The following is a 24,041-nucleotide window of genomic DNA, read 5'->3' as shown; positions in this document are numbered from 1 at the left end:
ATGTACCTAATTGGAGTATATTGGCTTGATTAGACCAATTCTAATCTTTCCTCAATTCTAACCTTTCCTCAGTTATGTGTTGTAGCTACTGTACAACAAGAGCTTTATCAACTGCAGATTGCAGCCCAACTGTTCTGGAATTGTGCAATTATGCTGTACTATGGTTAGGAAATGCCAGATTCTGAGGTAGTCTAACAAACATTTTTTGGCATATTATTTTACATATTATATTAAACGCATAGCATTTATATTACCTGTATTGCAATGTCTACAGGAAGGATTTGTAAAAGCCTAAATAAATTATAGTTTATTTAGTTAGAACTGTATTAGTTTTAACAAATCACATTTATTTAATTTTACAAGGCAAGAAGCTCTGTTTTTTTTTAAATATATAATTTCAGAGTTGTCCAAATCAAATTGAAATTAATCAAAAAATGCTCCAACACTGTTATAAAATATAAGGTTGAGATTGAAAAGTACTTTGATTAAAGAATTCATTGGCTTCTATTTGGTAGATATCATGATGTACAGTACAGTACATTGATGAAATACAATGTAATGTAAATGTTTTGAGTCCTAATAGGTCGCTTAAAACAAAGCTGCGGATTAAGTAAGGAGCTATGTATATACTGTACTGTACCGTGGGTCGGTCTCCAATTAATACAGTTCTATCAGTTCGTTGCAATTAATCCTGTTTTTTTCTTGCTTAATAACTTTTCATAAATACACTAAATATTTTTTTTAGCTGGCAAGTAGTACAACATTCCTATAGTAGTAAAATTTATCGCCACTATCCACTGATGCTATAAAAATATTTTTAGTGTTTGTTTCTGCCAGATAAGTAAAAATTGGTTCATTTAAAAAACCCCAATAAAACTAACACTATATCCAAAGAACTACAAAATCTTAATAAAAGGGTCATTTACTGTAGATACTGTATTTAAATGATTAGAATATTTTTTGATTTCCGAATATTGACATGTATATTGTTATGGTGATGTTATTCAGGTATTAAAGTCAATAGCAAATCATACAGATTTTCATTTGCTACAGTAAATGTAATGAACAAATATCTAAACAATTAGCAGCATTTGTAGCAAAAAGCTATCCTTCTACTTTATTCTCCACCAAAACAAAAACACACAATTATAATTTAAAGATACATTAGGATCCCAGATTAAAAATATAAAGAAAATGTTTCTTATTTTATACTTTTTCTCACCTTCATTGGAGGAGATAAAGTGTTAAGCTTTCATACAGTACTTACAGTACATCTTATGACAGATGGTGCTTTTTCAGATGTCCTCTACAGATGTCAATTTGGATTAGGACTTTAAGTGTTTGGGGTGTGTCTACAGGTTTTCTAGGTTTAAAGCACACCTGATAGTTGGCTGAAGCCACTAAATCTGTCAAATTAAGTCACAATGGACTAATTTAAATCATTTTGAATTATCATGCAAAGAAATCCTGAAAATTATCCTAAATTTTGATAGTTTTGCTTCACAGTGACACAGCTGATTCACAGTTATCACGGTTAATCTTTATACAATAACAAGGAAGAAAGAGTGAACTGTTTGCTCTTTGTGAGTTTGGGTTTTGGAGATTGACATGGTCAGATGATGTGAAATGTCCAGTTTGAAAGTTCAAGTGTTGCTGTCACCTTAAGCAAGAATGAAGAAACCCTTTAGTGGTTGTCTATTTCTATATTTAGGATGACACTTATTTTTTACTTTTCAGTTTTGAAAAGACAACAAAGAAAACAACATTGATTAGCATATTTATTCGGTTATTGTTCACGAACCTGACATGCATGTGAAATTCATCCATCTACAGTATTTTCTAACAACTGTGTCCACATCAGGTTCATAGGGGAGCTGAATGGCTCAGAAAGCAATGGGTGCAAGGCAGCGACACCCTGGACAGGATGTCAGTCCATCACAGTCACTGTAGAATCCTGTGATTTTTTGCTAAATATCACTCAAATCAATCCATCAGTTGTAAATGATTTATATTAAATGGTTAATGGATATTAAATGAATAAGGAATGCAGTTGTTTTACTTACCTGCATAAAAAGAAGAGAAGTCCTGTTTACTGGTTACCAAAGACTCCACCATAATACACAGTGTAGTGCAGCAGAGCATAGAGAACATTATAACAGACCCTAATACTTTTAAATAATTAAGAATATGGAAAAAATAACCCTTCAGCTTTGAAGAGTATTCAGAGATGAGAATTGTGCAGATTATATCAGCTCATAGTGTTTTTTTTATTTGAATTTTGATTATACTACATAACCTACTTCTTGCAGGATAAATATTAGTTCATTCAATAGGAAAATGTATATACATTTCAGCAAAATAAAACAATAATTTTATGCATTAAATGTTCTGCAGGTATTAAAGTTATTTTTTAAATTATTCAGTGTTGCCTTCAATATACAAATGATATGGAAATCTCACAGTATTAGGAAGTGCCAGATAAGCCAGTGTCAGAGGCCATCGTGCTTGGTCTCAAAGCAATGTTTTTAAAGGTGGAGTGGCTAGACTATTTTTATCGCCTTATGTTTTACCTTGTTAATATTTTGAAGAGACATACACTGCTGTGCAAATGTCTAAGCCATCTCAGACACAAACAAGAGTTACATAGATATGTACATGTAATCTTTAATTCACATTGATAAGAATATTAAAAAACGTGTTCACAATAAATGTGTTAATCTCTGAATATTCACAATAACTCAAAGTAAACTATACATGGGCAGCCAGTATGCAATGTAGCCAACTCTGTCATTGTCAACTATTCCTTGTCATTAACATTATTAATTCTTCTTTATGGATCCATAAAAATGAAATGTTGATGTTTGTAATACAAAATATAGATCTTTAAAAATGATTTGTTTAAAACAAAATGATTGGAAATTGGAAGATCACTCATAAAACTGTTTCTGCATAAACAGGAAGAATCATTTAGGAAAATCAATGACAATCCAAACTCTGTAAGACTGTTGCACAGCAGTGTAAACTGTTTCAAATTATAATCACTTTTGAAACTTTCCATATATTAAACTAGCAGACTCTTCAGCTAGGGCCATCAGTGTTAATGTGTTTCACAGTCTCATTCAAAGCTCAAAGGATAAGGGCAGAACTGCTTATGATAATTATGATCACATATAACTTGTGCTTGGGAAAAGGTTTTTTTAATTGAGGTGAATATAAAAAGGCATTATCTGCTGCTTTATATTACAGCAAAGAGCATACAATTTCATAGTCCTAGAAAAATATATTCTTCCTATTCACAATTTGAATATTGTGTATCTTTATATACTTACAAAATGTGATTGGTAAAAGCAAAAAGGGAAAGGTTTTGTCATTTGTGTGAATAGAGAAAAAACGAATCAACAACCATTGAAATCTCTATCAAACTGTAGTTCAATTACATGATGAACTGCTGCTGATTTAACACTGTTAACGAGAAAGAAAATTTGTATCTATTTTGATGTAACTACTTTATAATTAGTTACTACCCTTAATGGTAAAATTCAGAAAGGATTATCAAAATATTTCCCAAATTTTTCAAATCAGGCTTAGACAAATTTACAAATTTCACCAGACTTAACAAAGCTCACATGAAATACAGTACTGTATATAAGGAATTAAAAGTGCAGATGTGAAATATCTGGGTTCTACTGTATATCATATTGTTGTGTCAATATAGATTTCTTTTTGATCTGTTATTAATTTAGACATATAAATTCATAAAACAGCTGTGTGTGTTATACTGTATACTGTACAGTATATATGTATACCATGTATCCTTTTTGCTATTTTCTCACATAGGCTATTAGGTCTATGCAACTACTGTTATCTAAAACACACAGTACATACCCATATATTTCCTAAATATTCCCAGAACTTCCACCCAAATTAATTTTTTACTCCTTTTAGAGGATTGTGTCTGGATAATGCTTAAATATAAAAGTGACAGCTATCTGTATCTATATATTTATATAACTAAATTAATAACGGATACATTTTTTTCAATAAATGTGTAAAAGATGTGACATACAGTATACTGTAGATAACATGTCTAAAAGAATAATCAGTAACAATATCATTTGCAGCCTAACGCATGTTGTACCCCCTAATTTTAAAATCAGAAAACAATGTATAACTGCATTCAGAATTTATGTATTGGAAATTGGAAGAAGTGTTAGTGGGGCCAGCAGGGGTGCTTACCCTGCGGTCTATGTGGGTCCTAATGCCCCAGTATTGTGACGGGGACACTATACTGTAAACAGGTATACAGGCGCCGTCCTTCGGATGAGATGTAAAACCGAGGTCTTGACTCTCTGTGGTCATTAAAAATTCCCAGGGCATTTCTTGAAAAGAGTAGGGATGTAACCCCGGTGTCCTGGCCAAATTTACTATTGGCCCTTACCAATCATGGCCTCCTAATAATCCCCATCTATGAATTGGCTTCATTACTCTGTTTTCCTTCCCACTAATAGCTGAGGTGTGGTGAATGTACTGGAGCACTATGGCTGCCATCGCATCATCTAGATGTCCCCATTACCTGTAAAGCACTTTGAGTGGAGTGTCCAGAAAAGTGCTATATAAGTGTAAGCAATTATTATTATATGGTTGGTTTCATAGGTGTCACTGGAAGATTTGTATTGTCCAGTTGCTACTGGGTATCCTCTCATTTAGTGCAACCTGCACCTGGAGTAACTTAGTCCTGCAGATTTTATAGGCAACTTTAAATATGCAATGAGAAGAGATTTGAAGTGCTTATTTACTTCTCATTTTGCAATGCAACTGATTGGTGCAATTAAGTTATTCAGAACTGTAATTAAAACTAGAATATATTGTGGCTCTTTAGGAGAAGGATTTTATCTCATAATCCTAAAGATAAATATCTTGACATAAGATTAATAAATGGATGAGCATACCATAATACATCTTTATTTTCCATTCTTTTATTTATGTGTCCCTCCTCACTCAATAATTTCTTACTTATAGCATAAGATAACCTTCATTGCAAAATATGTTGGTTACACTAACTTGGATTCAAAGCCTTCAAGGGTTAAATGTAATATTTGCCTTCTCCTATTGTACATCACACTGATGATAAAATGGTGATGTTAACCCGGAATGACAATTAGAAACTCACATTCATTTGTAAACCCTAATTTAAATTCATATTACATCTTGTAGTTGCTTAAACAAGCCTAATCTGATAATTGTTTTTTTATTCATTGATTTTATTTCAATGTCAACACATAAAATCACAGGTCTCCAAGGATTAGGCAATTGTGTGAAGTGTTTTCCCCTTTTACAGTTTTATTAGAATTTTTTCAGGTTCGCTTTTCAGTCTTGATCTGGATAAAAAAAGATCCATGATTCTATTTCTATTTCTATGAAATGTTGCAATTGAAGTGAATTTGAGTCAACTCTTTGTGATTTCATGTGAGCCAACAATTACTTGATTCAAATAATTGAAATACTGTAGTTTAACTCTTTGCTTGATGTGCTGTAGTGCTGTAGTTCTCAAGGTTTCAAGTCAAGGGGTCTGTCTTACTTTTTGCACATTATATATTAAAGACATCTGTAGGAATCCATGGTGCTGTGTAAATATGTGATTGGAAATAATGCAGTTTCAGTATATTTAGCAACCTTTCAGATATGAGAAGGTGCATGCTAAATGTATATATTAAAAAAAACAATATGCAGTTTATGCTGTATATAAAATTGATTTTTCTTCAAACTCTTATTCAAACTTTGACTGTTTCTCTTTGACAACTTCAACTTCCAAACTTGACAAAAGGAGACAAGTAAAAATTGCAGAACTAAATGTTATACTGTACATAATATAATATTCCAATATGCAAGCTTGATGTATCCAATGTAGGCCTAAAAATGTGGTGTTTTCAAAATGTATCATTCACAAGCATGCGACCTCAAGTTGATAGTTGCTTTACTTGCAATGCATTCTAGATGTACACATACTCCATGTTACAAATGGATTTTCTTTATTCCACATACATCTTTGTCATACTTTGAACTTTTTCACAATCTAAATGCTTTAACAACAAAAATGAGAAACTACCACAGAGTGTAACAAATTCCAAATTTCTAACTGGAAATGATTGTAATCTCACTGCAGAAACTGGAGACGTAATTAATGAGACCAATAGATTATCACCTGATTAGGGTGAAGCTGAATGAAGAAAGAAAGACAAGAACGGACAAAAACAGTGGTTAATACGGTAGTTCAAAACAAGTATGTAAATTGCAGTATGATAAAATGTATATACTCTATATTCTTATTTAGCTTTAAAATAATTGCCATTTCATTACTTTTAAAAACCCAGGAACTAACACCCGATATAAAATCTCCCTTACACTAATTGATACTTCAGCAGATAACCAAAAACATTTTTTCTTTTTTGAATTGCAGCAAGAGTATAATGCTTAACATTTCCTTGTTTTCCAATTTGATGAAAAAAAAATTAAATGGATTTTCTTACTACTGGATAAATTATACTGCAAATTTATTAAAGCCCTTTCCCATTTGCTGCAGTTTGAGATTGTGAGGATAAAGTAAGCCTAATTTTTCTGATTTAACAAGGGGAATCCTTGATTCTAACTTTTAAAGCAGTATCCCATCCATATTGCTTTAAAAGGTAATATATATCTAAAGACATTCCATTTCACTGTTGCTTCTTTGCAGTGAGTATGATGCAAGACTTAACAAATAGGAATAGTTCTTTAAATACAAAGTTTACTGTACATTTTCTGTTAGGTTGAACTGTCTTTATAATTAAATCCTCCACTGTAGGATTAACTGTCGGCAATAAAAAATGCTGAAATGCTGATAACAGACTCCAACAGACTGCCTATTTTTAAGGTCCTCTGATAGTTACTTAGCCATTAGTGAGTATCCAAGCTACTGTAATCAGGCTTACTCGTAGCTCTGTACAATAGCAAACACAACCCTTTTTGTATTACAACTGTTACTATTTCAGAAGGTCCATTACTGCTCCTTTCTTCTGTAGAAGACAACGCCATTCTCACCCGGCTACCCCTTTTAGAATTCTCCAAGATGTGTCAAGTATTTTTATATAAAGACATTGCTCCCTAAATCATTTTCATGTTAAATCGGCGGGGGCCACTTTGCTCTGCCCCTTCTGCAACTGCCCCATTGGACTTTCGGGGTATATACTCTATGTCAATGTTGTTTTTATGCTTGCCTTTCCCTCGGCTCCACACAAAAAGGAGCAGGAAGCAAAACAAGACCACGCCAAGGAACGTAAAGCAGCCCATTGCTGTTGACACTAGAATGGTCTTTAGGTCCAAGGCAAATGTCGTGTTGTACACGTTAGTTCCATTTGGAGAAGTGTTGTTTGTATCTGTATAATACAGAGAGGTCCTGTTTGCATAAAGCGACCTGTCACTGGCAAGGCCTTTTACTGCCAATGAGGCAGAATATGTGTCATTGCCAGCAGCATTGCTGGCCACACAAATATAGGTTCCACTGTCCTGAACCTCGGAAACCTTTATTTCTAGTGTGCCATTGTCATGAACTGTTGCCCTCCCATTAGATTTATTTGTAACCAGACGCCTACGTGGTGTAATCCAGTAAACAAAGGGTCGAGGTGCTCCTTCAGCATTGCAAAACATTCTTGCTGTCTGTCCCTCATTGATGACCAGCTGCTGTGTCTTATTCTCACGGATTTTTGGCTTTGTGCATGTTACATAGTACGAAAGAAGCGTCTCGGGAAAATCCCTGAATGGTGTCCCTCGAATGCCCTCTGGGGTCATGCATTCAGGCTGTGTGTCACAAAAAGAGAGGGAACGCCTCTTCTGCAATATCCACAGGAGACGGCAGTCACACACCAGTGGGTTGTTGTCCAAGCAGAGCATCTCGAGATTTTCAGGTGCCTGGAACACACTCCTTTCCAAGGTGTCCAGCCGGTTATGGGAAACATTCAGGACTCTCAGGGACCTCAAATTTTGGAAGGCATGAGGCTCAATGGTAACTAACTGGGCTCCAACCATGTGTAGCTCCTGCAGATGGATGAGATCCATAAACATGCCTGCCTCAATACTGCTGATGCGGTTGTAAGAGAGGTTGAGGTGTGTGAGATACGACAAGTGCTTCAAGGCAAGAAAAGGAACCTCAGACAAGTTGGTGTTAGTAACAGACAGTGTGGTGAGATTCAGGCTGTGTAAGGTGTTTGCAGGGAACATATCCAACATTGGCCAATTATCAATCTCTAGGTGCCTCAGACGAAATAGCTTCTTAAAAGAGTAGGCATGCAGAGTGTTGATGCTGAGGTAACGCAGACTGAGGCTGACCAGGTTATATAGGTGTGAGAGAGCTTCTGTGGGCACAGCAGTCAGGTTACACCTCTCCAAGGTCAGGTGCTCCAAGCTGAGTAGCCCACTAAAGGCCCGATGAGAAATGTACACCAGGTCATTGTCGCCCACTTCCAAAGACTTCAGGTTATGTAAATGCTGAAACATGTAATCTAGCAAGATAACTATTTTGTTGTCACTGATATCCAAGAGAGTTAAGTTAGATAATCCAGTAAAGACACCCAGGGGGATCAGCTTGATCCGGTTGCTCTTGAGACTGAGGGAACGCATGTTGTACAGGGTGTTGAAGGCCCCAGGCTCCACATTCCCAATGATGTTATCGCTGAGGTCCAGTTCCTCCAGAAGAGGGTAAGAGGCAAAGTCATCCGGGTTAACACTTTTCAGCTTGTTCTTGCTGAGGTCAAGGATCTTGGTCTCAATGGGAATACCCTCAGGGATCACCATGAGGCGTTTCCGATGGCAAATGACGGACTTGCTCTGTGCTGAGCAGTCACAGCGGGCAGGGCATCCAATGGCGGAGCCAATGCAGATCACCACAAGGGCCAGTCCCAAGAACGGTTGCCAGCATGATATAGCCGTGTGAAGCATGACTTTGCTGATGCAGTCTACCATTCTGTCAAGGCTCTGCAAGAAGAAGAAACATAAAGACAGGTAAAAAACAAAAACTGAAACAGGATTTGACTTGTTTTCTTTTTAAATCATTCTCCTCTAACATCATTTTAACAAAATAGTTTACTGAAATTACATTAAGACTATTAAGTAAATCACAAATTACAAAGACTGTTAAAAATAACCAAAAGTCAAGCAGACTTAACTGTCATCCAGCAAAAACAAAATAGGTATACAAATATACAAAAATATAACAAACCAATGAGATGCCTTCATCGTGCATGAAAATCAATCTTTTGGCTTGTGCGTCTCATTCTAAGCACCATTGTAAATGACACTACATGCCTCTCGCTACAGTTTTTGATATGAATATGGTAATGTTCCCTGGAGCTGTGACGCAAATGAAATGTGCCTGAGTCTCAGCATTCAAGGATAATGCTGGATAATGTGACAGCAATAAAAAAATATTCACAAGTTCAGTCTCTGGACTCACTCAGAGAGCTGAGCCATCATACATTAATACCCATTGGTCCAACACAGTTTAACTTGTTTACCGTGAAGTCTGTAAATGCTCACACAGTTTCTAGATGGGGCATATTATGCTCACTAATAGTGACCTACTGAAGATCTAATCCTAGCCCTCAAATCAGACTTGCCTTTACAGATTCTGATTTCATTTTAAGATTCTACATAGTATTAGTTTTAATATATATATATCAAATTAACAGAGCAAAAACATTTATAAAGCTCAAAAGAATACTAAGGTCTTCTTACTTCAACCATGAAAAAGAGAAAAAAAACATCAGTGGATGTTTCAATTACTAAAAAGCCGAAGAAGTGGTGTGTGTCTGGCACAATGAGGTCATTTGATAGTTAATGAAAGAGCATGTTTTCCTCTGACCAGGTTACTTTCTGTTAATGAGGGTTATTGATTTCCTTATAAAACAAACACATAAGTGAAAGTAACAATATTCACCAATTTCAGAAATAAAAGCTTCAGTTACCATTATTAACAAAAGAAAAGGTGTCATATATTTTTTATCACAATATTTTTTAGCAGTTCAGGATAAAAGTAATTTAAATTTTAGTGCCTGTGAAAATATAAAACTGTCAAATTATTAGTGAGATCACATAAGTTGTAATCTAGAAATTCTTAAAATACCAAATCTAATTGCTATAACAACTTCCCTTTATGTGTAAAGTATATGTTTTTGCGAGACACACATTTGCATACACAATGCACTGAACGCAACAGTGTGTAGCTTTTCATTAATTAATATATGCCAAATTACCTATTTCTATAAACATGACATTTACCTAAATTGACCTTATACACTATAGTATGTTAAAGCATTAGAACAATAATATAATTTAAAAATATACTCAAAAAAGCTGTAAATGTTCTGTCCTGAAAAAAAAGTAATATTCCAACAACTTTTCCACTTTAAATTTAGAATTATCTATAATAATATTTTTATCCTCCCTTTTAGTTCCAAATTTTTTTACAAACCTACTATAAATCATTGCCCACAAAGAACTGGTGAAGGTGAAATGACTTCATATTAACCTTCATCTATGTTTTTGTTACATTGTGATCCATGGAGTACCCACAGCAGAGTAAACTTCTAAAGGGAATACTGCCTCTCTCTACTCTTTGGTGACTCTATAAAATACATTTACAAAAACATGAAACAGTCACATTTTTCAGAAAAAATTTAGGTCAGCGGTATTAGGTTTATTGATGTAAACCAAATGCCACCCTAAGGACAAATATAGAACATTCTGATGACAATATTTTTTTCAGAACAGAGAAGAAGACAACTCCAAAGCTCTGGCCACTGACATACTTTCCTGCCCTCACATTAATGCAGCTGCCCTTGGCCAGTCTGCCCAGTGTGTTCCCCCTGCTTCTTTTATCTCATACTCAGGATGTCACCATCTAAACAATCTGGTTAGACCAAATAAGGGAATAGTTTCTTTCTTAGCCACACAAATGTATTATTTGTGGAGTGTTGCCTGCCTTTCCTGAAGCTACTACAGTAAGAGGTTCCACTGAATATGTCTTAGAGATATAATATCCTAACTTATAAGACACATACAGTATATCCATAAACTTAATAAAGTTGGAAAGAGACCTACAGTATAATGATGCCTTTCCCTTGCATCTTTGAAACACAATTTATAGACACCAACTAAATTCAATGTTAAATCTTCAAAATGTATCTTTTTTTTTGTTTTCATACAAAATATACCAAACTACAACTAAATGGAGAATAGGTCAGCAAGGATGCAATTACTATTTTTCTATCACTTTCAACCTTAACATGGACATAAATAGTCAATATACCTTCATGTTGTCACTTTTACTTCCACAAATCCCCGTTATTCATCGGTTAAATCTTATCCTACACAAACCAGATTTTAACATCTCCACTGAGACCGGAAGCTTGTGGAAAAATGTCTAAAATAGTTTCAGAGCAAACATTTCTGCTACTCCAAAGACAGTGACAGCACTTCCCATTCTGGAAATGCACACAGAGTAAGTAAACCCTCATGCTGCTGGTGGATGAGTCAAGCTGGCATATCAATTGGCAACACACTCACACACAATTGTGATCCAGAAGTATCTCATGGATATGTAGTAAATCTCACATGCTGATGTCTCACAAGTCTCACAGCAACTCCAGTAAATATCACCCTGAAGCCCTACTTAAACTGCTTGGTATGGAGGCTGTCTCCATGGAAACAGGCACACAAGCTCAGAGAGCTGCTCTTTATAAACAACTTTACATCAGTTTCTGAAAACCTCTGCTCTGGAGCATTGTGCATACCCTCTGAGTCAAATTTGCATATGCATTTCTGTTGTTCATTTAACATAGATATCAAACTATACATTTAATTCATAAAATGCTTAAGCTTCTCTAGAGTTTTCTAACATTAAAAAACATGATAGTGGTATACTGTAAATCAGAAGCTTTTGGGTGCTACAGTAGCTTAATGTTTTTCTGTTTTAATCCTGAAAAGATTTTCTTCTACTGTAAATTACTCCAAGGGATTTATTATTTTCTTTTTTGACAGTTTCAAGTTTTACACTGTAAATTAAATTATTTGTGGTGTTCTTGCAAAGGAGCCATTAAGAGAAACTGGGTTCAATTGATAAACAAAATTAATGAAACACAAAATTAAACACAACAAGATATTTTACATTTCTATGATGTTTTGATCCAAAAACATTCCAGTTGTGGACCTAACAGAAAGTGAGAGATTTCTCAGGATTTGACTTGAGTCTTCAAAACTCTTGACTCAGATCTATGCATCAAGTAACATTGTCTTTCCTGTAGCTGCATAATACCTTGATATGGTCAAATCATCAATGTGCAGAGGATGAAGCAATTTCGCCCTTAACTGCAACACAGGTTCTATAAAAGTTAGTATAGAAATCACCTCCACCCACACAGATTTCTATTTAGTCTTTAAAATCACCAAAATGCAATGTGTACTATACTCAATACTATAATACTATACTCAGATGTGTACTATACTGTAGGTTACAACAAAGGCTCAACTCTACAAAACAAACACTAGAACCACAGTAATCAAGCATGGCATTTGGTATGCATTAATAGTTTTTAGTTAGCCATGGTAAAACCATATATTATAATCATAATGTAGATGTAATTTTTTACTTCACAAATCATACATCCTTAACATTTAAATACATTTTAGGAAATGTGCCATGCATTCACATTTCATTACTATATTTGCATATTTTGCTTTAGTCCAGGTGTTTCATTTACTCTAGGAATAATGAATTCCAATAGTAAATCCAAAGAATGTAAATGACAAACACGGCTTTGCCTGCTCCCTATGCAATTATGCTCATTGCATTCCTCAATAAAATACAAAACTATTACTTTGCATTTTAGCTTTAAGGAAAGTGTTGTAATATATGGGAAAATATAGCATTCCTCTTTAATCATTTAATCTTTCCTATGATGCAACTCTTATTAACATACCATCTCACTGCATTTTAGAAAGGAAGCTTTACTTAACAAAGATGTTGTAGTTAATGTGGTCACTGTAAAAATTCAGTTGTTTAATTACTGCCATCTAAATATCACTGATTTGGCCAAGCCAACATCTGGTAGCGATTTTGTAAATGCTACTGTAGGTGTGAATTTGCACTGGCCCTAATTATAACAAACCTGCTTGCATATTAAATTGTTGACTGCCCTTGAGGATTGCTTTCTAGCTCTCTCCTCCAGATGGCAGAGATGGATTACAGCTGTGATTCTGGCTCCTTATCCACAGACAGGTCTTTTTTAAATTTGAAATCCCAAACCTTTGCATCAACTATGCAAAAAGAAATATGTAGCACAGTTACAATAAACTCCACACATACAAGTATGGAAAATATATCCTGCTTTCAATATTATCTTAAATGTACTCCATATTCTTAATTAGTCTTTCTTTCCCTGTTATTTAGTTATATATTCACCTAATTTGGACCTGTCAGTAGTGTGTTTCCATATCACATCTATGATCCCTGTAGCCAAACATTGTGAGAATGAGCAGGAGTAGAGATACTTCTCTGACCAGGTCACCTTTGAGATTATCATCTTTTAAGTTTAAGCCAACAGCCCTGTACAGGAGGTTTATTTCCTCAACAGAACAATCTGAGTTGCCACTTAGAGAATCAGGTGGGTAGCTGCGTCAGCATGCATAGGCTGCAAAGGAACAAGTAATAGGTTTATTCCATGGTAATAAGAGAAGAAAGAAAACACAACGTTCTGGTCGTAAAGCCTTCTTCAGGGGTCAAGGTGTCACATGTGAAGAAGGCTCCACTGCCAAAACGTTGCGTTTTCTTTCTTCTCTTTTCACCATGGAATAAACCTATTACTTGTTATTTAATCAGTTGACTAGTGACTTGACCACATGCTTGAATCCACAACACCTACTGTAGATCATAGAGCTTTCATTCAAGTGCCTTTACCAGTTGAGCTAGTCAAATGAATGGAGAGTAGGAGACCAATATCAACTATACTCTGTGGTGTGCCTGTAATTTGCTTTTCTAACTTAAATATAAAAAGATAATTAATTTATTTTAAAGGTTCACCAGCAGACAGTTATTAATTAAGAAAACCATACACTGAGGATTGTAATATTAATTTTTTGTACTATTTAGTATGTTGTTTTTGGTTTTTGGTTGTTTTCTCTGCAGTCTTAATCACTTTGTTGCTACATTTTGACTCCCTTTAAGATATACAGTAATCCAAAATGGGAACTTCCCCATCTGCTGTGTCTGTGTGCTCTCCTTAAGTTAGAGGCAAAGTCAAACATTCCAGATAATAAAATTAAATATAATTTTCAATTTAATCAACTTTCTATTGAAATAATTAATGACAGGGTTCTTTCCGGATCCTGTGCAGACGACACAATCCAGGGATTAGTGAAGAAAACACAGGAAAAAGTCATGCAGGATACGGGAATGAAACAGGGGGGCGTGTCCATGGAGTGCTGGTGGTCGGGGGAGGTGAGGCCGAGGCGAACAATCTGGGGATGAAATCCGAAATCAGGGCAAAAGTCCAAGGCCAGGCAATCCATCCGGGACCGATTTAAAACCAGAACCAGGTCAGGACCGGCAGGGGAAACGGGAATGGGAACAGGAACAGAAACTAAAAGCATAACGGAGCCAGGCGCATCCAGGTCTCGGGCTTGCATGATGTGGAAACCAATGCAGAGCCCGGATTAGTGTCAGTGTCTGGCTTTTAAGGGGGAACTGAAAAGGGGCTGGAACAAGGAAAAGGTGCAGGGAATGAGGCAAACAAGGAAAGGCTGGAGTGCCCTTAAGAGGAGGGGTTTGCGATCGTGACAATTAAGACTGTTGTTTCTCTTTCAATAAGCCGTAGGCTGGTGATCTAAAACCTTTGGGCTTACTACATCTGAGAGTTCTTCCTAGTTTAGTAGATTTGTGGCTGTAAATATTTTCCAAATATTTCTTGAAGGAGCCCAGGAAAATGGCTGAGAAGCTTCTTTCCGATACCTAAAACTTGTTAAGTGTCCCCTATTCATCATGTCAAAGGCATTCTCCAATTGTGACTCCCTGTCACATTATGACCCCTTACTGAATGAACCATGTCACATGGTCGTAATGTGGTTTTCTGATTCATTAAGGCTTTTCAAGACCTGACTTTGTACACTTCTAGAGATCAATTTGCTATAGAACACAGGTGAATTACCTCCTCTCCATTATATTGATATGGATAATCTTGACCAAACATTCTGGAAAAAAATAACAATAAGCCTACAAAATTCAAACAACTAACCACTTGTTTTTAAGAACCACTAACTTTGTGCATGAGAAAAAAAATACAGAGAGAAATATTAAAATACAGCATATATAAATTAACTTATTTACTAGTAATAAAATAATGTATAATCTCTATTATAACATACCTATTTTGGAGATAAAAATGCCAATATTACAGATTCTAAGGAACTTCTCAAATTACACTTTAGAGATGAAACTCACAAAGTCTTTTACTCCTAAATGTGAGTTTATACGTGTATTTTAATATAGTCGTCATGACTTGAGTCAAGTGCTTTGCCTTTTTTAGAAATAAAGAAACTGTGATTGAAAAAACAACTGAACTTTGGAATCACCAGAAATTCGTATTGTTGTTTGATTTTTTTCAGTTATAGTTAAGATAAATCATCTTCACTCTTGTTGCTTCTTAGAGTTGTTTTTTTATTTCGTCATTCTTCCATGGAAGGTAATGTGAAATAGTTATATTTTCAATTAAATTACTGTAGCTGGGTAGTATAATTTCAAGGTTTTGCTTTCTTAAGTGAATTATCATTGCTTATTTAATTCATCCATATAGTCCAGGTTCTTTTTGGAATCTTTCACTTAGATTAAATGCAGTAGGTATAACACATATTGTTCATTCAAAGAATAGCTACTCTCTAACACTGATTTACTGTGTACCGTGTATTAATGGCAAACTACCTCATACATGTGCAAATTCTAATACATTTGCAGATCTATGTGCAAAACATATTACTGAATTGCTGAACTGAATTAATGTACTATAGGTTGATGATTTTGCAAGACAAATATAGACATTCAGTTTGGAAATGCATTTCTCAGGAATTCTGCTGGTTCCATATGCAAGCCTGGGGAAGCAAAAGAAGGTGATTTAACACAGGACTAAAAGATTGTGAAGAGGAGTAGAGATTAAGGTCTACAGGGCTTCAGGGGGGGCGGGTATCCCTCTGCAGCAAATGAGACCTGTACAAGCCGGGCAGGGTGCACTTGAACTGGGGGGGCTCTGACGTATAGGGAAACTTTGTGCACAGAGCAGTCAAGATATATTTAAACTTTGAAACTGTTAGACAGGGAACAGGTAAGTTCTAGTGTGGTAAGGAATGGCATATATAGCATATACTGTATATAATATTTTAATCTTTTAATATATAGTACACCCATTCATAAATTATTTTATCTTAGATGTTAGAATTAAGATTATAGTGCTTTTCAAAAGTATTTAGACCTCTCCGTTCCATTTTTTGAAACTACAAAAAAAGATGTATACTCATTTTTAAACTGTCAGAAAGACAGGATGAATAAAAGGGATGGATTAAAATTAAATGGATGAAAAATAATCTATAAATAAATTATATTTAAAGCATATTGACTGTCCAGTTTTTATACATACAGCAAAGCACACATACAGCTTCCCACCCAAAAAAAAACTGTATAAATTTACCTGAAAAATAAAACATAAAAAATAATTTATAAGAACAGATTTACCTAGACTATACTTTTCTAACATGCCATACTTTCTCAGTTTCAAAAGAGCTGCAATGCTGGAAATAAATTGTGGTTTCCTGCATAATTATTTGACCCAAATACAGACAGGCACAAAGTGAAGTTTATCCTGATGAAAATACAGCAGGAAAAAGTGAAAGCTAGATTCTTTCAACCTGAGATGGCCCCAAGGGCAAACACTTGACAGCATTGTCAGATTCAAATTGAATCTGAACATTTCTCATTTTTAGCCATGCTGAATCCACAGGATCTAATATATTAAACCTTGGCTTTCTCAATTATCTGCCTTAAATTAGCTGTCAGACAACTGAAAATAAATCAAACGACAACTCTGTGAAACTGTGCAATCTGAGGTTACTTAGCACCAGTTGTTATTTATTATTTAAAGCTGTCTGACTTTATAAAATGCTAAAATAGTTTTACAGAGATTTGAGATAAGTCTGTGATTTATGCATGTATGGAAGAGAGGCAGACGATAATTCTAATTATGCTAATCACTTTAGTGACAAAGCTTTACAGCCCTCAATAAGATCTCTTATTCCTGCTGCAAGAAAGACACCTAAGATAAAGCAATGCAATTCTAAATCTACAGAAGAACACATATTGAACATTCTATGTTTTGTTATTTCATTTTAGAGTTCATTTATTTTCTTTTTCTGCTCAAGTTCAATAAAAGTGCATGCCTGCAGCACAGTAGTAGTACTAACAGCCACAGCAGCAGCTGGTAGCACCTGTAGTACGTAACTCAAAGGCTACAAACCAGTAGCCCAAATTCTTTAATGGAAACATCATGAGGAAGGAACTCTTTACAATATGATTAAAAAACAGCATCAATTAAAAAATGCCTTTAATCTACTGCATGCATGGGTAAAACAAGGATATTAGTCAATAATAACATACAATAAACAAGAAGCAAAGAAATAGAGAAGAACTACCCAATTAAATATTGTATCCATTATTAGAACATCAAAAGAACAGTCAAATGATGAAGTAAACTGTTATTTTATTTTAAAGGTAATAGTGGGAATCCTTTATATTAGTAAAGCAAAATGGTTGATGACTACTCAATCACTATTGCTCTCAGATGTTAACCAAGGAAGAAACGAACAACATGCATTTGTTCCATATTAAGTTTTATACGTTCTATATTAAATAGCATTATCACATCTTCAGGGTCTGAATTTGTTCTACAATTTTTTCTTTAAAAAATAAGAAACAATATTCATAGGCCATTGGCACAATTCTTCCAATAGTCTCTCAAGACAGAGGTAATACCCATTGAAAGTTAAATTGCTATTATACAGAACTGTAATACCCATACACAAAATGATTGACTACGTTTATGGAAACAATAATTATAATTACACAAGAGAATAAACTGTATGGGGAAAAAGGTTCTCAAGGATAGTCATCAGGGATCTAGAAGAGTTAATCACAGTAAGAACAGATACAAACAAATCATAGGATATGGTATATTTAGATTTTGTTATTAGCTTTCATAACATTCCTCAAAAAGATTAATTTTCAAAGTGAACGTGGTAAGTATTCAATACATATTCAAGGCATGTCTTTGGATTAAGATGGTTAATGGATAGAAACAGAAAAATCAGGTAAAAAAAGAAAGCTTAAAGTGGAAGGGGCTATCAATGATTATAGGGGTGTCAAACTCATTTACTTTGTTGGACAATATTCAATTTAAAGGTACCTCATGTGAGGTACATTTTAAATTTTCTTAATTATTTTTATTAAGCACAACCATTACATTGTACAGTATATTACATAGTAACTAATTATATCCACCCATAGCTATCTTACTGATTTATATCCTGTACATTTTTGCTACAATTAAGCAAGTATTTTAATACTCATTTTTTACTGTATTATGCCATTTTAACTGTAATGTGTTTCTCTTCATAGCCACTTCCATTGAAATAGTTCTCGCTTATTAGTAAAAATTCTCTTTCTTTTAACATCATTTCAGTCAGTGACTCAGGTGTCATGAAAGCAATGAAAAGAAGGTAAGGATTACCTTGAAAAACTTGATTGGAAACAAGGACTGAAAAAGACATTTGCATTGCCTTGATCTTGCATGTAAGCTACAGTTCACAATTTTTATATTTTGTCTTAAATTAGTGTATTAAATTAAATGTGTTTATACTCATAAACATTCCATTGTGTTATTTTGGGACAATTTAGTAATCTTAATGTAGTGAAGGAAACATTATTAATATTGGGTGATTTTCAAAACCTGAAATGGGTCATAAGCTTATACTGTATATATTAAGTAATGGGAGTTGAATTCTCATGTGTAATTTCACATTCTAGTTTTGGAGTAACGATTAACCTTTACAAATCTTAGGATGAGCATATACAGTATGTATATATATCAGCAAACTCTGTTTGAAGGACTGATAACATTAAGAATGCACCTGTAATAAATGAGAAACAGTTCACTTTAGTTCATGATTCGCAGACTCTGTATTTTTAACTAGGAAACATAAACGATAAAAACTAAGATTAAAGGGGGTTCTTTTGATGTAATATAAAAGGCTAAAACCATGTACTGTATTAGACATCAGTGAAATAAAATGGGAAAAATAATTCCTACAGCTATTGCTATTGCTCTTTGCCAACAGCTGTGAAGCTTTCCATTCACTTCTATGAAGAAATGAAAATTTCTCACTTTCCGATGAACCAAACAATTTATTTTTTGTTTTCTTCAATAGCATAATTATAAGGCCCTTATTATCGCATTCGAAAAATCTCCTTTTGACATACTGTAATAAAAAAACACTAGATTCACTTTCAGAGAGTATAGAAAGTGGTTCCTTCATTGCTCTAGAATTGGAGAAGAAGTTTGGAAGAAGTGTGCACGGGTGTGTGCAGGTCTTGCGGTTTCAATTTTTCTTCCTCCATTTTGCTATGCCGCAAGTACAGAGCAGTGCTGCATGTAGAACAGCTAGTCGGAATTCAAGTAGGGTATGGGTATCTCCAAGGTTATTTGGGGAGAGTTGAATGTAGCAAGCACAAGATTTAACAGGGCTGTGGCAGGTATTTCAGGCAGAAATAGGGCTGCACGGGGTTTCAAGTAGACGGGGATGACAGCTTCAGGAATGCCTGGGTTTTTCAAACACCCAGGCTGCTCGTAGTTTCAAGCAGCCTAGCAAGGATGTCCAGGTTCCAAGAAGACCTAGATTGATCACGGCTGCCTGGAGATTTAAGCTGGAGAGCTAGGCTGCCCCTGCTCAAAGCAGAAGGAGACTGATGGCTTGAGTGTTACATGAGAGCGGTCCAATCTGATATGGTCAGACATGATCACCTATGGCAGTTATTATCTCAATGTCAGAGCACCAGATAATCATGCCTTTATGTGTACAGTATATTGGTGTAAACTAGAGGAATGATTAGTAGAATGGCTGCCTGACTGAAACGCAGCAAGACGAACACATTTTTAGAATTTTAGGCTCTCGTGAGCTCGGCTGGAGGGCGATCACTCATGCAAATTCTGCAGTCACCCATGGCAACCGCAGGCTGTGAGCCACTCCCCACCCAGGCGTGACACATTTTTGTGCAAAGAAACAGTCCTCTTAAACTAGATCTGTGACATCATCAAATAGGGGTGCTGTGATTGTACATGAACTGTTTTGAAACTGATACAGTAACATCACCAAGGGCACCTGCTCATGTGTGGGTGATTTAGGCACAGACAAGGTGCAATTTTGTTTGTGCTTGTAAGCCAGTGCCTGGTGCTCTCAATACTAAAAATGTAGAAATGCACTGAAGGCATATGAGATGTCCTTTCTTGTTCATCCTGTCACAATGATATTTACTGTATGTAAACAAGAGGAACACATGGGTAGGTAACTGAAAATCAGACTATACAGTACATATAAACGGGAAACACAGAGCTTCTAGAAGCTATCTGTAAAAAACTCAGGTGTGTATTTTATTACGGAGAAGCAATAAAAGAAAGTTTGGAATTACCTTATAGCCTAAAATTCTATAAATGTGTAAAATACATGATGGTCTGAGTATAAGTAACTCAGTTTGGGTTAAAATAACTTATTTGAACTAAGGGCAAGAGGTAAACCTGAAGATACATATTGACTTTCATGTAGAATGGCCACCAACCCTTTATTGTGTCTTATGTATATCATGTCCCTGTGATGTATAACAGAAAAAAAATTCGACTTAATCCTTTGAGCTGAAATGATTCTTATCTACTGTATGTGTTGGCCTGGTCAGGATGATATGGGATTTCATTTCTTTAACTCAATAAATCCTGACAGATGTGGAGCTGAGGCAACATAAAATAATTTAATTATGAACTTTTATTGTTAAACTCCTCCTGCCACACACACATTCCCTGTAAGTTATATCTGAAAAGCAACAATGAATTTAAAAGGTTGTATTTTCTGAAAAGGCCTTATCACCTTATCATTCGAAGACAGAGGGGCTTCAGTGTGCAATGGTCCATCTTTTCCCCATTTCCATTAAAACTATTAAGCATTGATTTCGCTCCCTGAGCAGACATGCTAAACTACAGTGGGGATATAAACCTCATCAGGCATGGAAAATTTAAAGGGAATGTTTACTCTGATAAGCAATTATCATTGGGGGAAGTGCTTTCTGATAAGGAGCTGTGGCTGATGGAGGGTAGAGGAGATATGATTTACTCCAAATCATGTGCAGAATCACATTACAAAAGGCACTTCACTGCTCTACAAAATCAATGTAGAGAAGTTGTTCAGAATCCCACAAACACAAGGGCTCCCTTCCTCCTACACACAGAGATTATAGAGCATTCATAGGTAAAAACTAATACTGCATGTTAAAATCTAATTGCTTGGCCTTTTTCAACCAGGCATAGCTTAAAGAAATCTAAGTTGTTAAGTTTTACATTAACAGAACTCTTATTTCTTATTCAATAACATTAGGAGATAGGTTATCTTCTTTCTCAGAACTATGTAGTTACACCAATCAAAAAAGGAATCAAATTGTTTCATTTTTGATGATCATTTAAGCTGTTGTTTTCTCTTTTTTTAAGTTAGTCAAGTTATTTGTTCATAGGCATTAACATTCTGGTCAAAATAAGAACTTTTTTTCATGGTGTCTTGTGTGTTTTGCATGTTGAATATTTTATTATCTGGTAAGGAGAAAGCATCAGGGCGCTCCCCCCCATCATCAAAAGTGTTCAAAGTCATCAGGTATCACAGTGAATAACAGAGATAATCAAAGCCAGAAATAACAGATGTTGGCCACCTTTACTAATCGAAACATGTACCATATTACTGTATATACTGTATAGCACAAAGGTACAGTTTGAAACATAAAACAGTGGATTTGAGACACAAGTTCTCACTTGGGCATTCCATATTGCAGAGAAAATAATCTAATGTACCTCTGAGACTGCTTTTAAATAGGATTGAGGGAGAAATAGAAGAGTGATTTTTGGACTAAAGCACATATTGAATCCCACACGAACTGTAGATTTCAACCATTTTAGCTTTCAAGCTCTTCCTATTTGCATAAGATTAGTACTGTCTACTCATTGAAAACTCATACTGGGTTAGGTATTCGTGATTTCCATAGTTTCAATTTGTTCCAAAAATCCGTTAAATCTTCATCATCTTATATTTTGAAAACTGCCCCTATTCCTGTGATCAAATACTGTAATAGTCTAGCCATCAGCTGCTGTAGTTTAACATAAAATTCCAAACATCACTTTGTGTCATTAGTTTCACAGTTTTAAAAGAGAAATAGTAAAATGCCAAGAACAAAAGAAATCAGCTATGTACTGTAAGTCTCATGTCTTAAATACCACTCCAGTCTCTTAAAGAACTTGCCTGAACTAAACAATGCCATTAACATTAAATTGGAAATAAGATTAAAATAATTGTGGGTTATTTTAATTTATAAAAGCACATTTATAAGAGATGTTGGCACCCATACTGAAATTACCTAGGATACAGCATCAGTAGCATGGTAAACACTTGGTAAACATTCTGTGAATCTGAATTACAAATCTGTACTAGCATATGCAAAAGTTTTATCAAGGAACTTTTCACCAAAATAACTACTCAAATTGGATTATAAATTATTTATCGTTAAATGAATAATGTTTATTCAAAGAGTTAGTTTTATCTAATTTACAGTATATAAACCATTACCAAGTACAGATATGATATAGAAATAACTAACAAAATTGTTCTTATCTGCTTAAATGTTAATAAAATATTAACTTTTTTTATGGTTTATCTACAAGACATGCATCATTTTATATTTCTTTAATAAAGTAACAATACATCTAAAAAAGACTCTTCTGATGTATTACCAGTTATACAGTATGTAGGGTCGGCAGAACATTTCACTTTTTCAATTGTAGTTCCCACAGATACATTAAGGTTGACTGGCAGACAAACTGAATATCTATAATCATGTAACTGTGACTCATGAAATTGTTTATCATTATGCTTATAAACAGTACTCGGTTGCTCTCAGCACCCTAATAAGAAATTAAACAATCCATTCTCTATGTAGCTAAATATGAAATTAAACAATCCATTCTCTCTGGTACTGTATGTTGCTCAAGGAGTATTCAGGACCGCATCTCTTTTCTTGGGAGAGTATTAAAAAGTTATCACAAAAGTGACAGCCACTAACGCTTGCAGCAAACAGACAGCAAAAAGTCTTTTGTTTTGCTTTTAGCTTTCTGAAAATGGAAAAAAATGTCTATTCATTTTAACCAAAATCAAATAAGCAGCTTCGGAATAATCTGAAACAGGCAAAGAATCCTAATGTTCAAGTAGGAGTAGGGGGCTCTCCTTCCCTGGGAAGACAATTCATTACATTGGCTGCTCCGCTGTCATATTTTTCTTCAGAAAAATAATAATCGTGGCTCATGAAAAATAAAGTTATAGACATGCTGTATATACTTCTAAATGTGTTCTGTCATAAAGCAATATTACGACATGATATACAGCACAAAAGTACTTTTTTTAAGTAAAGAAAAGTCAATTAATTTTGAAAGACTCTGAGTTGACTGAAAGCTCACTTGATCACCCAGCTCCACTGTCAGGAATGGCTAAGCACAGCACAAACAAAGGGACACAGCAGGAGGATTAAAACAACAACAAAAACAAAACAACCAAAGATAGAGGAATATATCAAGCACCAATTTAAGGAATAAATTGAAAATTAAGGAGGCTTGTTTGAGGACTTC

The 24,041-nt window shown here is 34.8% G+C and overlaps 1 protein-coding gene across 8 annotated transcripts in view; it reads right to left on the bottom strand.

Annotated features, from left to right (window-relative positions):
• Nucleotides 1-5,957: 5,957 nt before the first annotated feature.
• Nucleotides 5,958-24,041, bottom strand: part of LOC148677792 (leucine-rich repeat and immunoglobulin-like domain-containing nogo receptor-interacting protein 2) — a 504,064-nt gene continuing 485,980 nt past the window's right edge. For all 8 annotated transcript variants that reach the window (XM_088626241.1, XM_088626224.1, XM_088626215.1 and 5 more), the window contains one exon: nucleotides 5,958-9,003. In XM_088626241.1, the coding sequence (XP_088482367.1) occupies nucleotides 7,138-8,991 (1,854 nt within the window). In that variant the 5' untranslated portion in view covers nucleotides 8,992-9,003 and the 3' untranslated portion in view covers nucleotides 5,958-7,137. The remainder of the gene's footprint in view (nucleotides 9,004-24,041) is intronic.

This window comes from Lepisosteus platostomus, chromosome 1 (assembly GCF_059453375.1).
Source record: "Lepisosteus platostomus isolate fLepPlt1 chromosome 1, fLepPlt1.hap1, whole genome shotgun sequence".
In the NCBI taxonomy this organism is placed as follows: Eukaryota; Metazoa; Chordata; class Actinopteri; order Semionotiformes; family Lepisosteidae; genus Lepisosteus; species Lepisosteus platostomus.
The sequence above is the reverse complement of the archived record's forward strand: the minus strand, read 5'-3'. Positions and strand labels throughout refer to the sequence as shown.